The 16,709-nt window shown below is 47.6% G+C and overlaps 1 protein-coding gene across 3 annotated transcripts in view; it reads left to right on the forward strand.

Annotated features, from left to right (window-relative positions):
* Nucleotides 1–16,709, forward strand: part of RNFT2 (ring finger protein, transmembrane 2) — a 62,684-nt gene that overhangs the window by 373 nt on the left and 45,602 nt on the right. For 2 of the 3 annotated variants that reach the window (XM_082355735.1, XM_082355733.1), the window contains exons 2-7: nucleotides 1,460–1,630; nucleotides 2,148–2,206; nucleotides 7,294–7,772; nucleotides 9,801–9,877; nucleotides 13,277–13,377; nucleotides 16,555–16,708. In XM_082355735.1, coding sequence (XP_082211861.1) covers nucleotides 2,160–2,206; nucleotides 7,294–7,772; nucleotides 9,801–9,877; nucleotides 13,277–13,377; nucleotides 16,555–16,708 — 858 coding nt within the window. In that variant the 5' untranslated portion in view covers nucleotides 1,460–1,630; nucleotides 2,148–2,159. The remainder of the gene's footprint in view (nucleotides 1–1,459; nucleotides 1,631–2,147; nucleotides 2,207–7,293; nucleotides 7,773–9,800; nucleotides 9,878–13,276; nucleotides 13,378–16,554; nucleotide 16,709) is intronic. The other variant, XM_082355734.1, reaches the window with a different exon arrangement.

Genomic DNA, 16,709 nt, shown 5'->3' on the forward strand with positions numbered 1-16,709 from the left:
CATTTCGGTGCAGTCATATAACGGCTCGGGGGTGCAACTTAAAACCTCTCATACATTGAAAAGTCAGGTGAAATCCTTCTTAGGGATGGAGCGCGGTGTATGGAGCAGAGGGTAAAAAGGCATTTCATTCAGTCATTCAGATGCATCCCACGTGCAAACGTTTTATTACAGAATTCGATATTGGAATAATTAGGTACGGCCTGCTGCCAGCACAGGACCTGAAGCCCCTTCGAAAGCAAGCATCTGAAAGTGGAATCTTGGGTATTTTACTTAGGAGGCTGTGTCAAATTTATGGATGGAAACGAGATTCTGTATTTTATTTTCCCCAAGGATTTGCAGGCGATGAGGAATCATTGCGGGGGGAGGGGGCATTAAGGCGAGATGGCAAGTTCTTGAAACAGATTTAGGGGATGAGCTTTCCTTCATATATGAAGATGGTGCTACTGACCCGTTTTTTGGCTGATTTTCCAAAAGAGAAAGGAGGCTTAGCTGGTGGGTTGTCTCGCTAATCAGTGGCCCTGGTAACACCAATGCTGTCCCCTGAAGAAGGCTGATCAGGATCAGGAAGTCACTCAACAACCCGTTATGGGACCCTGAACTAAGAGCGCCATCTTTGGTCCTGGTACAAAAAAAATATTCAAGGAAGCTAAACCAACTCATGGGAGGTCTCTGGCCTTTATTTCTTCTCTAGAGTGAGACGTCAGGGAGGGAGCAAGGGATGTAGAAAAAGGTAAGTGAGAGACCCATTGATGTTTTGCTCATTGAATAAATACTTGTTGAGTGCTACTCTGTGCCAGGCAGTGTTCTAGATGTGGAAGCAGAAGGGCAAACCAGGCAGACCGATCCTTGCTTTTGTGGCATTCACACTCTAATGGAAGACAGGTCATAAATAAATATGCAAACATGTAAATAAATGATAAGTGCTATGAAGAAGGTAAAACGGGGCAATGTATGTTGGGTCAGGAGGGTGAGAGGAGAAGGCCTCTGGAAGGAGGTGACATTTGTCCTGAAGGAGCTAGCCAGAAGGAAAAGCATTCTAGGGAGAAGGAACAGCAAGTAAAAAGGCCCGGAGGCAGGGACAAGCTGGCACATTTGAAAAACGAAAAGGCCGGTGTGGTTGGAGGAGAGTGGGGGCAAATGAGACTGGGAACAGGTGAGGCCTGCAGGCCAGGAACAGAGCTTGAATTTTTTTCTGATTGCAGTGGGTAGCCTGCGGAGGGCCTTAAATATATTTTCTGTATTCCCCAATCATGACTCAGAGTTTGACAATAGGACAAGATATTAATACATTCAGATCATAACGGTCCTCAGGAGTCCCAACAAGGTATCAATGGAAGGCTAACAAGGGACAAGGAGGCAACAGAACCATCTGCTTATAACTACCCATGAAGCCCTAAGACTTATTCTCAGGTTCAAGGCATCCCGTGGACTACTCACTTAAGTGTTCTATTCCATCCAGGGTTTGGAGCCTCTGGTAAGCTCCTGTGACCCGTGCATCCCTTTGGAGAGGAAGAGGAGGGAGAGGCCTGCTTTCTCTGGAATCCAGTGGTCACATCCCCACCTGAATGCCCACCTCAGGTGTCGTCAACATGGAGTTCTGAAGTCCCTGTGGTTCCTCACAGTGAACCAGGTGACGTGTCTCCATGAGAATTCAGATCTTCTTTACCACTGTATTAAATGTAAGGGCTGGAAGGAAGCTTTGAGTTCAGACACTTCACCCCTCTCCCATTTAACCTATGGGGAGTCTGAGGCCACAGAGAGGTTACTGATTTGTCCAGGGTCACACAGCAAATTAGGGGTGGCATCAGTCCAGGGTCCATGTTTCCTAACTGTCAATCTGCTGCTCACTTGACCTCCTCCAGCACCTCTTTGCTTTACAGTTCACTTCTTTCTCCTCTGACATGAGAACTTCCTCCAGCTCCGGTCTCATCCTTCTCATCCATGAAATGGGCTGATGACACTTTCTTCATGGGACGGGATGTTGATTTGAGGGTTGAATGGCATAACAGACCGACACACAGTTTGCAAAATGTCAGAGAGCTCTAGGGAAGTAAGATACAAGTAGTACTTGTTTATGGTTACCATGGTGATCTGACAGGCACTGAGGATATTGGGAGACTCTGGCTCATGCATGTGTTGACTTTTAGGTCTTAAGGAAGATGCAGAGACGCCACAGCAGCAACACGGATAACGTTCCACCTGAAAGGTAGGCATCCCCTCATTCCATCTGAGGCTCCGAGCTTCAGGTGGTCAAGGGCAACCCAAAACTGGATGAGTAATACCTGCCCCTCAGGGCTACTTGTTAGAAGAGCAGAGGAAATCTGATTGGAAACTGCTTTGCACAGCGATGGCCTCATATCCTCAACACGTGACAGCTTGCTGTTGCTCTTATGGTAATTCTCAAAGCCTGTGCAAACAGTGATCCACTTGACTCATTGTATCAATGATTGTACCCAGGGGATTTTAATTTATAGAGGTGTCTGAGTGGCAACATGGAGAGGCTGATGACATTGAAAGAAGATTTTTATTACTTGCATTTTCCAAGAGAAGGGAGCATGTTGCCCTATGCAGGGCCACATGGGGAAGCACCACCGGGGTCAGCCAGGAGGCAGAAAGGAGCAAAGGGAAAGCATAGGTCACAGCTTTTATTGTGTTTTCCACACAGAGTAAGGTAGGGGAGGGGAAACAGGTTAGGATTGACTAGTTTGAATAATGTTGGTGGGCTCTAGGCTATAGGAGTGGTCTCTAGTTGTCTGTACCTGGCCCTGAGTGATTTGGGGCAGAGGAAATATTGGCTGAGAATGTGAATTAGATAAAGGAGGTGGTTGGAGATGTGAGCTCTGGACCACAGGGGAGCTGTAAACAACTTTGGCCACTAGTTTGACCCTGTAATGTGTAGATGCCAAATAGACAAGTACAGAATCTAAGAAAACGCAGTTAAAACACTAATAAGCTAGAACTTCTATCTACTTAAGCCAAAGAGAGTACAGACCATGGGGACCTGTTCTCAGGTTGTGACAGTCTCCCAGCTGCAACCCCCTCACCCTGCTGGACCGTACATCCAAGGAACAGGCAGCCAAGCTTTTCCTCCCTCACAGCCCATTTCAAGTCCCCTGCAATTCTTTAGATTGGCCGCACAATCACAAAGTACCCACCAGTCCAGTATTGAGTTTTCCGTCAAGCCTGCCTGTTCTGCAGAGAAGGGCACTGGCCTTAAGTCAGACAACCCTTGTCCAATATCCCAGCTCAGCCACTTCCCCCTTTGCTGCTTTTGGCAAGCACCTTCACCTCTAGGCCTCAGTTTCCCCATCCATAAATGGCAGAAAACTCAGGTTTGTTTATGAATGAGTGAATGAGTGAAGATACACAAACACAGAACCCGCCACCTAATAAGCATGGCTGTTGGAGCTTTTCCAGCCTCTGAAGACAGAATTACTCTTTGCTCTCAAATGAACGGTGAGGTCTCTGGGGACAGAGACCATGCTGGAGAAATAATGGCCACTGTGTATTGTGTGCTTATTTGTGTCACCCTCACATTAGCCTATGGAAGTGAGGACTATTTTTATCACCATTTTATCGATGAGGAAACTGGGGCTCAGAGAGGGTAAGTTACCTGAAGTCACAAAACCAGGAAGTGGCAGGACTGAGATTCAGGCCCTGATCCATTTGACCCCTGCAAAGTCTGTGCTTTGAGATACCACATTTCTTCTGTCTCCTATCTGGATGGATTCACTCTTCTCCCGGGCTACCTCACGTTCTAGCCTTTAAGTGGTTAAGTTGGAAGCTCAGCCTCTGCCCCCCAAGGAATATTCTTTCCCGTTTAGGCCCAGAGAAAGGAGGCCAGCTATAAGAAGGTCCTTGGTGGGTTGAGTCTTCCCTGGTTGTTCTACTGGAGGCCCCCTGAGCCCAGTGGACTCAGAGTGCTGGCAAGCTCAAGGCAGACAGGAGGCTTTCCAGGTCCCTGTGGGACGGTGGGGGAGAGAGGGCGGCCACTGTGGGCACCTGCCAGGACTCCTGCTTTCTGAGCGCAGCTTCTTGAAGTGCAGAAAAAGCTCAGGTCCCCTTGAGGATCATAGCCATGGTGTTAGTTGTTGTTGTCATTATTAATACTATCTTTATTATTATCCCAAACCCAAGAGAATAGGACCACACGTTCCCTGGGCTTTTGGAGCCAGGAGGGATGGGCCATGGGAGGTGGGGGAGTGGGTAACCATCTTCAAGTTCCCCCCCTTGCTGGGGTGTAAACCTGGTGGTTTATGATAACTTACCCCCGGGTCAAGTTTGTAAGGCCAGAGAAGCCAACCCCAAGATTTCTCCAGACCGGCATCTCCCCTGCTGGGTTTCACAGGTGTTCTACAAGATTGAATAGGTTTTCCATGGTCAAATAAGTTTGAGAAACACTAGGTTTAACAAAGTTAATTTTTTCAGTTGCAGGCCTTCTCAGAGCCTTTAGTATGCTTATTCATTCATTCTTTCAAATAATATTTATTGAGCATGTTCTGTGCACGAGGTGCATTTTGCTGGGTAGTGGTAATCCAATGGGGAGCAAACAGTCATGGTCTTTGACCTTATGGAGCAGGGCCCAGTCTCAAGTGCCGTTCTCAGTGCTGACTGCATGTTAGAATCACCCGGAAAGCTCCGAAGAAATAGGGGTGCTGAGGCCCAACCCCAAAGATTTTGATTCAGTTGGTCAACATCGGGTCCAGGGCACCTGTGTTTTTCAAAAGCTCCCTCGAGTTATTATCATGTACATCCAGGGTTGAGAGTCACAGGTAAGGAGTAAAACAATAAATATGATCAGTCCTGTGCAGGGGAGGCTAGAGTGCAGTGAGGACAGAGAGCAAGGAGACGGGCATTGTCCAGCAGGCAGGCACGGCTCCACCGAGCAAGAGAGATTTCTAGCCAGAATCTGAGGGATGAGCATACGTTACCTAGGTGGCACAGGGTGGGGCTGGGGGACAGCCCATGAAGGGGACGGCCTGGGCAAAGGCCCTGCCCTGGGAAGCCCTTGGGCAGTGAGAAAAGGGCACATGGTGAGATTGGAGTTCAGGGCAAGATAATCCAAGATATCTGGCAAGTTCATCTCTCTAAGCCTCGGTTTCTTTATCTGTAAAATGGAAATGATATTAGTCCCTATCTATAGGGTTTATCTGAGACTGCAGGAAGGAGTTGAGAATGGGAAGCCCTTTTAGTGGGTTAGTGAAATAATCAGATATATGGCTTTTTTGTTTTTTTGTTTTAGTGCACCCTTGTCTCTGAGTGGAGAGTAGATTACATAAGAGCAAGTGTGAAAGCAGTGTAAAACCTCCCCTGCAGCCTCCCTCTGGGGCCATTTTGTGCCTGGATGATGACTAGCATACTTTTTCTTTATTATTATTAATTTATTTATTTATGGCTGCGTTGCGTCTTCATTGCTGCGTGCAGGGTTTCTTTAGTTGTGGAGAGCAGGGGCTACTGTTCGTTGCGGTGCGGAGGGCTACTCTTTGTTGGGGTGCGCGAGCTTCTCATTGCAGTGGCTTCTCTTGTTGCGGAGCACTGGCTCTGGGCACACAGGCTTCAGTAGTTGTGGCACGCAGGCTTCAGTAGTTGTGGCACGCAGGCTCTAGAGCGCAGGCTCAGTAGTTGTGGCACGTGGGCTTAGTTGCTGTGCGGCATGTGGGATCTTCCCAGACCAGGTCTCGAACCCATGTCCCCTGCATTGGCAGGCGGATTCTAAACCACTGCCCCGATAACTAGCATACTTTTATTAAGCACCTGGGTTGTATGCCCTGGGTTGTGGGGTCCACAGGATGAGTGGAACTCAGCACTCACTTTCAGTAAACTCAGGATGTATTTAGAGTACCATAGGGGTCTGTGGAGGTTCCTTGGGAACCCTACTCTGGGGTGAGATAAGGAAGGGAGGGTGGCTCTTTGCCCCTCCCACTGACACAGCACATTGAGCTAATCAGCTCCACCTGTTGTGTAGACTGATTCCATTCGAAAAGGACAAGCCCAAGAGAAGACACATGACATCCAGAACTCCGGGGCATGGTGTTCATGGGAAAGTGCACCCAGTTTGGGGCTCACCATTCTTGGAAGGGTAACTCTAGGCTCTCTGCTCCTCCAGCAATGGCTCTGAAAGAGCATCAGCATCCTTTACCTGATTCCAATACAGTAGGCCTGTGCTTGGAACTAGAAATGGCAGTTGGCCCTGGAGGTTTTCCATAGGGATTAGAGATAATAGTTCCCATTTACTAAGTGCCAGGTACACTGAAAGGGGTACTCTAAATTTGATGCCTAGGAATTCTATGCATGAATGGTGTTTATACCCATTTTCCAGGTGAGAAAACTGAGCGCAGGATTGTTAAGACCCCTGGGAAGGGTGGAGCTAGGATTCAAATGTGGGCTTCTCCAATTAAATCTTCTTCCCATTACTTTCTGCTGCCCTCCAAATACCAGTTGTGACCAAGGTGGATCCTCTTGGGAACTGGGAATCATTGAACTTGGAGATTACAGAACCAGGGGTACCTGAGTTTCTGAGGTTATTCTAGAATCAGAGGACTCTGCGCTCCCTTTTCAGTAAAGTATAGTGGTTAAGAAAGCAGGCTCCAGAGGTAGCCTTCCTGGGTTTGACTCTTCCCTGTTCCATACCTTACCAGCTGTGTGATCCTGGACAAGTTACTTTTTTCTGTGCCTCAGTTTCTTGATCTGTAAGATGGTATTATTAGTACCTAGTTCACAGGGTTGATAGGAAGATTTAATGAGTTAATTAATGGAAAGCACTTAGAAAAGTATCTGGCACATAGTAAAATTTCAGTAAAGATTATGACCCTATTGCTATTATTACTTATATTAGTTTGCTAGAGCTGCAGGGTGACAAGGTATCACAGTCTAGGTGGCTTAAACTACAGAAATTTATTTTCTACAATTCGGGAGGCTGGAGGTCCAAGATCAAAGCATCGGCAGGGTTGGTTTCTTCTGAGGCCTCTCTTCTTGGCTTACAGATGGGCACCTTCTCTCTGTGTCTTCACATCGTCTTCCCTCCAGCGTGTCTGTGTCCAAATTTCCTCCTCTTATAAGGACACCAGTCATATTGGATTAAGGCTGGCCCTAATGATCTCATTTTCACTTACCTCTGCAAAAGCCCTGTCTTCAAAAACTGTCACAGGCTGAGGAGTGGGGGTTAGGGTCTCAACATATGATTTTCCTGGGGCAGGGGCCCCAATTCGGCCCATAACATCATTGATAGGGTCATTTGCCCCCCATCCTCCACTGCCTGACTTGGTGGGGGCTTTCTCCTCCCTTCCGGCCCAGAAATCGCAGTCAAGCGCTCAGCTCTGAGGCGAGTGTGGACGAAGGCGGAGTCTTTGAGAGTCTGAAGGCAGAAGCGGCCTCCCCGCCAGCGCTCTTCTCCGGCTTATCGGGCCTCCCGACAGGCAGCCTCCCCGCCACCCCTTTCCCGTCCAGCCTGGTGTTGGGGGCCGCGGCGGGCGGCGGGGACGTGTTCCTCCAGATGCCCACATCCAGGGAGGAAGGCGGGGGCCGCGGTGAGGGGGGCGCCTACCACCACCGCCAGCCCCACCACCACTTCCACCATGGCGGCCACCGCGGGGGCTCCCTGCTGCAGCACGTGGGCGGGGACCACCGCGCGCACTCCGACGAGGCAGGCGACGAGCAGCCCGGGACGCCTGCCCCGGCCCTGTCCGAGCTGAAGGCCGTGATCTGCTGGCTCCAGAAAGGGCTGCCCTTCATCCTCATCCTCCTGGCCAAAGTGTGCTTCCAGCATAAGCTTGGTGAGTGTGGAGGGGTGCAGGGCTCAAAGACTGCCGCCTCACCCGTTGGGTAGGGGGGTGGGGTCTCCATCCCAAGTGCCAAAGGAAGGCAGTAGAGGTCCTTATGGTGCAAAGTCCTTAGGAGTCCAGGATTCTGAGTCAGACCTGGGTTCAAATCCTGGCCGACTAGCTGTGTGACTTGGGGCAAGCCACTCACATTCTTCGAGTCTCAGATTCGTCACCTCTCCAGCGGGGTTGTGGTAGAAACTTCCATAGCTGGTTGGGTGATGTGAAGGAATAGAGTGTACTACCCAGGAGTTCAGACTGCTTGGGTCTGAACCTGGGCTCTGCCCCCTTCCTAGCTGTGTGACGCTGGGTACATTATTTAACCTCTCTGTGCCTCAGTCCAATCATCCATAAAATGGGGGTTAAAATAGTATATGTACTATTACAAATACTATTACATATGTATTATAGCTATACATAGACTATAATAGTATGTTACAGATACTATTATAGTATATGAACAGCATCTGCCTTCGTGAGATTGAGTGAGGTTAAATGAGTAAACATATGTAAAGCACTGAGGACAGTGCCTGGCAGAGAGTAAGTGCTATGCAAGTGTAGATTATTATTTTTATTATATTCATTATTAATACATGTAAGATACTTAACATAGAACCCTGCACATAGCAAGTGCTCAGTAAATACTACCTGTTATTATTATTAGGAAGTAAGATAATGATTCATGCAGTGCTTAGCCTAGCACCTGACACACACTTAACATTCAATTAATGTGGTTTCTGGTCCACTGTTGTTATTATCTGTTACGTACTGTTATTAGATCATGATGTTGCCGTGCCCTGGAGAGCTTAGGCTATTGTTTTTATCTTATGGTAGAAATTACAGTACTAATTACTGTCTCATGGCTTATTACATCCCACAAGAAATATCTAGAGGAGTTTAGGCCATCGTTTGTGTCTCATTTGCCCCTTTCTGGTGGGTTCCAGCTGACTCAGATCACTCCTTCCTTTTTGGGGTGCTACCATGTCAGTCCCTCCCTTTTTATTCCTAGAAATGGAACCTGGCATGTTCTCCCTTACCCTGAATTCCAGCAAACTCACCACTAATTTTTATTCTCAAGTTTGGTCATTTTGTTTCTCAGTTGGCAGGTTTTTTTGTTTGATCAAAGAGAAGAGTACAAGAAGAGATTGTGGGGTTACTGGTTTTGATTTTATATGTTTTTAATGAAGAAACACATCTTTTACAAAGTAGATCTGGAAGAATGCCTGGAACACACATACTATTTAAAAAGTAAAAGTGAACTCCAAGTGTGGGAACTCTGCATGTCATGTGAAAGCAGAATCCTTTCCACAGGGAACAAAAAGTAGGATTCGAAAATCCCTATTTAGGGAGAATTCCACGATGGTAGCTTGCTGAATTGTGGAATAAAATTCAGTTCTTTTTCCCTACTCTGCAAGGGTCATATTTTCCTGGTCAGCTAGGAATTCTTTCCCCTTTAACATGAAACTTCAATTTCTTATGGTGTTGTGGTCTTTTTCTACATATGCTTTTATTACAAATAACGTGCCTCAGATTCTTTTTGAAAGTAGAAATAATAATAGGCACCACTTACTAACTGGTAGAGATTGTACACTGTAAGCAGTACCCCTCCTTGAGTTAAGTACTGTTATTATTCTGTCTGTTTTACAGAGGAGGAAACTGGGGCTCAGAGAGGTGCAGTGATTAGTCCCAGCCGAGATTTGAACACAGGTCTTACCAGACTGCACAGCCGATGCTTCTAACTGGTTCTATAAAATACGCCCACCGTGGCCTCAATCCCATCCCTAAGTCAGAGGCCTCTTCTCAGAGTGGCTTGGGGTTCCCAGTGATACACATGGCAGCTCAAATGCCCCAGACGTGGGATTTTTCTCTCTCCTCTGTGGTTAGCGTATCAACCCCGAGGGGACCAGGGATGTGTCCCTAGTAAGCCCGGGCCAGGCCTGACGAGTCTAAATGGGTGTTCTCGGCCCCTCCTCTGTCCTGCAGGCATTGCCGTGTGCATTGGGATGGCCAGCACCTTCGCCTATGCCAACTCCACGCTCCGGGAACAGGTCTCTCTAAAGGTGAGTCACCTGGTAAATTACTCTCCTGGGGCTGCTGTAACAAATGACCACAAACTCGGTGGCTTAAAATAACACAAAAGGATTACTCACAGTTCTGTAGATCAAAAGCCTGAAGTGGGTCCCTCTAGCCTAAGTTCAAAGTGTCAACAGGACTATGTTCCTTCTGAAGGGTTCAGAGGACCCTTGTCTTTTCCAGGTTCTAGAAGTCACCCACATTCGTTGGCTCATGGCCCCTTCCTCCTCCTTCGAGCCAGCAACATTGCATCTCTGTGACCATCCCTCCATAGACACATCTCCCTCTGACTCTCCTCTTCTGTCTCCCTCTTCCACTTTTACAGACCCTTGTGATTACATTGGACCCCCCCCGGGTAATCCAGGAGACTGTCCCCCACACAGGGTCAGCTGATTAGCAAACTTAATTCCACCTGCAACCTTTATTGCCCTTTGCCATGTAACCTAACATATTCACAGGTTGCAGGGATTAGGACAGGAACACCTTTGGGAGGCCATTCTTCTGCCGCCCACCCTGGGCAGATCCCTGGATGTGCCATCCTTCTCCCTTCCAACAGCAGCCTCTCCCCATGGGCCCCTGGCCCATTCCCCTTATCCTCCCGGCATTCAATCAGTTAGCTCACTTCCAACCCACGCTCATGGTTAAGGCCGCCCCACGGGCACTGCTGGGTGGCCCTACGGCTTCACCACCATCATCCCGAATGCCCTCTGATATCTGCCGAGCACTAACCGTGTCCAGCACGGTGCTGGACCCATTACACAGCTCCTCTTGCAGATTCATCCCAGCAACCTGGGAGGGAGGCAAAATCATTCTGAACTCATTTTCCCAATGAGGAAACAGTGGCCCAGAATTTCTTGGCTAAGCCGTAAGTTTCTTGCCTAAGGCCACACAGCCAGCGTGAAGGGTGTCATCAGGATATGAACCCAGGCATTGAACCCAGAGCCTGTACTCCCCCCCAGATTCAAATTCCAGCTCCTCCACCCTCCTGCAAGCCCTTGGATGGGTTACCTCGCTGATCTCAGCCTCAGGTGCCACCTCTGGAAAAGGAACTGCCACACCAACTTCATACACCCATCGAGAGGATTAAAGGAGATGGTTCATGGAAGGTGTTTAGTGCAGTGCCTGGCTCATAGGAACAACTTAATTGAGCTATTTTTAACAAGCCTATGTTTTCTGCTGCACATGTGATCCTATAATAGCCACCATCCTCTCTGACCCTGCTTTGGGGTCATCTGCTTTCTCAGAAGCACCTAGGCGTCCATGAGGCACAGATGCCAGCTCAGTCTTTATTTGATACATGAGCACATTGAAGTCTGGAGTTGGGCATGGAGCCAGAGGTTCTTCTTGACCTTTAGTCTCATCTTCTTCATGCAGACCCCTTTCTGCTGCTATTAGAACAGAAGGTTGCTCAATGTCATAGTGGAGGCTATTGGGGCTGGCTCTTTCTCAGATGCAGTAACATCCGCGTGGTGCCTTGACTTTAATTTTAGGGGCAAGGGGATGCCTGTATCCATGGACAGGCTTCTAGGGGTCTTTGAACCCTATGAAGACACAGGTGATGATTTGCCTGTCTGTGTATATTTCAGTGGAAGGGAGTCTGCATGACTCTTAGTCAGTTTAGGAATCTCAACTTACTACTGGAGAAGTACCCCATTTGTCCTTCAGAGTCTGGCTTCTCGGGGCATTGCTAATTCCCTTTCTCTTCCACTTTTGGTTTGGATTTACAGGGGATTAAACCGGAATCTATTATTTATTGGCATAAAAAGGGCTGCCGAGTGGATTAATCACATTGATAAGAGCAGTTGGTTGGTTGGAGGTGGTTTCTCAGGCCGTTAACCTTGACCACTCCTGGAATAATGGGTGGATGGAGATGCATTTATTTCGTCTGCGCTATGGAAATGTGTGTTGTAACAGTGTGTTGAGCTCTGAGCTGTGTCTGGAGACAGTGGAGCATTTACCGAAACCACAGGGAAGGTTACACTGGGAAAGTTATGACCTCATCTTATTCCAGCAATGCAGCCGCCCTGGTCCAGGAAAAGACAAGCTTTTCAGCTTGTCAGCAGCACGGCGGTCTGATTATGTATCCCAGGGTACACAGGCAGGAATGCCCTGCTCTACGCCTCCTCTAGAAATTTCCTCAGGTTGCTGTCAGGCTGAGAGACTGCTGAGAAACAGCAAAATGAGAAGGTTTCCCAGCTTGTCTTCCTGGGGACTAATCAGAAACAAGGCTGGAGAAAGAGAAACGGGGCTAGATTGCAAAGGGCTTTGACATCCATGTGTACGAGTTTGAATTTAATCCTATAAATGTGGCCCTATGTTGAATGGTCAGTCCAGGGCAGTAGCCCAAAGGTCCATGCCAGAAAAAGTTAGAACAGAAGTTTCCAACCTGTCGATCTGAATCTACTGCTGGGTTGTAAAGTCAAAACAACAAGTCCTGCCATTTAGTGAGCCTGAAATGTGAGCCTGTACCAGACTGAATGTTTACATTTATCAAGTTTACTTAATCCTTAACAAAACCTCATTTAAAAAAAAAATTTTTTTTTTATTTATTTATTTTCGGCTGCGTTGGGTCTTCGTTGCTGCGCGTGGGCTTTCTCTAGTTGTGGCGAGCGGGGGTACTCTTCGTTGTGGTGCGCGGGCTTCTCATTGCGGTGGCTTCTCTTGTTGTGGAGCATGGGCTCTGGCGCATGGGCTTCAGTAGTTGTGGCGCACAGGCTTAGTTGCTCCACAGCATGTGGGGTCTTCCCGGACCAGGGCTCAAACCCATGTCCCTTGCATTGGCAGGCGGATTCTTAACCACTGCGCCACCAGGGAAGTCCCAAAACCTCATTTTTTAATGAGGGCACCGGAGCTTAAAACATGTGCCCTTGAGCCAGAGTTACTTAATTTCTCTGTGCCTCAGTTCCTAACAGCAAATGTAAACTAACATTTCTTACATGCCAGGCACTGTTCTAAGCAGTTCATGTGCATTAATTCTCAGACTCTATAAGAGAGATACAATGTATACCCATTTTACAGACAAGTAAAGAGAAATGTAGAGAGTTTAAGTAATTGCCCAGGGTTGGACAACCTCCAGATAATAGACCAAGGATTTGAACCCAGGCCACCCAGCTCCAGAATCTGTTTTGCTAACCATGGTGCCCTCCTGACTCTCTGGATAGTTCTCCAAGCAGGTTCACACATTTCTGTTACCTTCTCTGTAACCATCCCTTAGGTTCCAGTGGGATGGAAAGATGCCAGTGCCCTTCCTTTCACCATTAGCCCTGCTTCCTCCAAACCTTTGAGAAAGGGAAAAGTTGCCCCTTGTCGGGGAACATTCTGGAATATTCTGCCAGGTGCACCTTTGGCGTTTCAGCATCCCCACAGATCTCTTGCTTTGTCTCTAGGAGAAGAGGTCGGTGCTGGTCATTTTGTGGATCTTAGCCTTTCTGGCGGGAAACACCCTGTATGTGCTCTACACGTTCAGTTCCCAGCAGCTGTATAACAGGTGAGCAGGGGAGTCTGACCCCCAGTGAGAAAGTGGGGGGCTTTGTTGGACTCGGGACCCACAGCCCCTTCATTTGAGAACAATGCAGTAGCTCTAGGTCATGTTGTAACTTTCCAATCCCACCCTGTTGTCATGTACACGTGCCTAGAGCATAATTCTTTATAGAAATATAATGCAAGCCACATGTGTAATTTTGCATTTTCTAGTAGCCACATAGTGTGTGGTCGGGGAGGACTGGCCAGTAATGGTCTCTAGCACAGGGTGGAAACTCAAGCCAAGCTTTCAGATCATGTCCATCTGTTTTAAAAATGGACTTTGAGGAGTGACCCGTTTCACCACTTTCTGGGGCCACCCGAAGTTGCATGAAAGCAATTTGGGAAGTTAGTTCCAAGGCATCAACATGCATCCCACACACTGCATTAGTTGCCTGGCCCAGAATATCAAGGTCCTGGTGGAGGGCAAAGGAGATGGAGTTTCCCAGAACCGTGGAGGAATTTCCAGCTTATGCCATTCTCTGGGCATGATCACATTTACAGGCTCAGACCTCTGTGCCCTCATCAAACTGGTGCTGAGTCAAACTGGCAGCACACAACGAGAAAGAGAGTGACCTAGGAGAAAAGCAACAGAGCTGAGCCTCCCTCCTTATTGATGTCAGTGGTCTAGAGTGTGTTTGTAAATGATACCAATAGCCGTTATCTTATTTTGCCCTCCCACTCAGCAGGGTATTGCTGTCCCTATTGTACAGGTGAGGAAACTTTGGCTTAATGAAACCCTTTCTAATAAGCCTTAGTCCCAGTAGGTAACAGAGAGTTTGAATCATCCCAGGATTTGAAGTCTGATGACCAGTGTCAGAGGTTCTTAGTCTTGCCACATACCAGCTTTGTGCCCTTTGGCAAATAGTGGAACCTCTTTGAACCTCGCCTAGTTTCTGCATTTGTGAAACCGGGAGCAAGTTAATTTCTGCCTTACCCACCTGAAGGTCATTACCCACCCATAGGCTAATTATTAGAGAGGCCAAATGTTAATAATATGTGAAAAGTACTGGGCAAACTGTGAAACATTTGATATGTCATAATCATATCATAATATTATTCTTTTATGATAAATTACTTTATCTATTGGGGGTGATGGCTAATGGGGCAGAAAACTGACAATAAAATGTATCCATCCATTAAAGTTCATAGTGTACGTTAGAAATAAGTGGACTTAGTGATCAATCTGCGGAAAAACACTTGGGCATCTTTCTGGCTCCAAAAGCCAAAACAGAAAAAACTCTAAGACAATGAACTAAAACCTATCTGGGTGAATTTAGCAGATTGGTGTCTCTGAGATAAAATGGAAAGTTGAGGACAGATCTTCATTTCTTTTGAGATCAGAGATGCATAATAGAGAAGCAGGGCATGGAGGTCAACCAGCCAGCCTGGGTTATGCCCAGGGAGGGACAAGAGCAGAGACAAAAAGGGGAGCTCAGGGCTGCCAGCCTCTCCCCATATCGTAACTCGGATGCCACTCAGACTTGGAGACGAGGCATCCCACAGAGACAGGGCTCAGATGTGGAAGGACACCAAAGGTATCATGAGACATTGCAAAAATAGATTATTTTCATTGATTTAACCCTACTCTCGCTCTTCAAAGATACTTTATTCTAAATAGAAATTGACTTTTAAAAATAAAAGTACAAAAATAGACCACTTCATTCCTAGGATGCTCTCCTCGGGGGGCCTCAGTTTGCGCCGTTTTCCACCAGCCCAGCAGAGTATGTGGGAAGTGTTTGGAAAGCATTCACTCTGGGCTGTGTGCACTGTCCCCTGCTTTTTGGTGGACAGGCAGGACTCGGAGTGGCCTTTGCCTGGAGCCTCTAATCTGGCGGGAAGAAAAGCAAGGGGACCAGCACAGTTTGGGTGCTGGTTCCAATCCTAGCTCCACGTTCTAGCTGAGATGCCGTGGGCGGTGACTCCACGTCGAAGCACTCCAGATTCCCCAGCTCAAGATGCGATAATCATAGTGCCTACCACATAGAGCCTTTGGGAAGATGAAATGACTTGAGACATGTAAAGCATGTAGAGCAGGGCCAGCATGATGTAGAGAGCCAAGATATTAATACAAATAACATCATCATCCACAGAGGTGATGGAGAGCAGTGCTACTCAGCATGTGGTCTATGAATCAGTGCCAGTTCGAGAATGACTTGTTGTCTGTCCCCAGTGAGGGAAGTACAGAAATTGAGTGTGAGGTTGACTTACCTGGTCACGGATGGGTAAAATGGGTGTACACACTCTGAGTAGCACTGCTGTGGAATAAGGATTGAGAGCAGTAACTGTAGTCGGGACACCTGGGTTCGAATCCACCACCGTTCCATCATATTTGTAGGACCTTGTGCATGTTCATTTACCTTTCTGTGCCTCTTTTTTCTCATCTGCAAAATGGGTAGATAACAGTGCCTGCCTCGTAGAGATGTTGTTATCATTGTCACTGCTGCATGGCAGAGTCTGTAGTATACCTATTATCTCATTGAATCCCACCAGTAACACTGAGGGAGGGAACGATTCCCATTTTATTGATGAGAACATTGAGGCTTACAGAGAGAACGTTATCTGCCTAGGGTCCAATAATGGAGAGGCCTGGATTCAAATTCAAGTCTGTCTGATACTGATGCCCATATGCTTATCATGCAGTGTGACCTTGGGCAACTTAACTTCACGTTTCCAAGCTTCAGTGCCTCATTTATAAAGTGGGGATGAGCAGTGCTCACTCTGTAGGACAATGAGATACAGTGAGTAAATTGCTTAGCACAGCGTCTGCACATCAAATCCCTCCTCCCTCCTTCTCTCTCTCTCTCCCTCCTTCATGTTATTGGTCGGCCTTCCTTCCTTCCTTTTGTTTCCTCTTGTGAAGCCTGTTGTGGCCCATAAAACTGGAGGGGACCTTAACTAATGATGCTCTAGGCCAATCTCATCATTTAACTCTCAGGGGAACTGAGGCTCAGAGAGGTTAAGATACCCACCTGAGGTCACACAGCAAGTTAATAGCAGATTCAGGAACAGGGCACAGATATCTGACTCCCAGTTTAGTGCTCTTTCTACAGGTAATATTTACAAGGCTCCCAGAATGAGTAGAAAGGCCCCTAAGGGCCAGTGACCCTAAGTAAGCATCCTGACTCTCTGACTCATCCCCCAGCCTCATATTCCTGAAGCCCAACCTGGAGACGCTGGACTTCTTTGACCTGCTGTGGATCGTGGGCATCGCAGACTTTGTGCTCAAGTACATCACCATCGCCCTCAAGTGCCTTGTCGTGGCCCTGCCCAAGATCATCCTGGCTGTCAAGTCCAAGG

Source organism: Balaenoptera borealis (genome assembly GCF_965194805.1).
Source record: "Balaenoptera borealis genome assembly, chromosome: 14".
In the NCBI taxonomy this organism is placed as follows: Eukaryota; Metazoa; Chordata; class Mammalia; order Artiodactyla; family Balaenopteridae; genus Balaenoptera; species Balaenoptera borealis.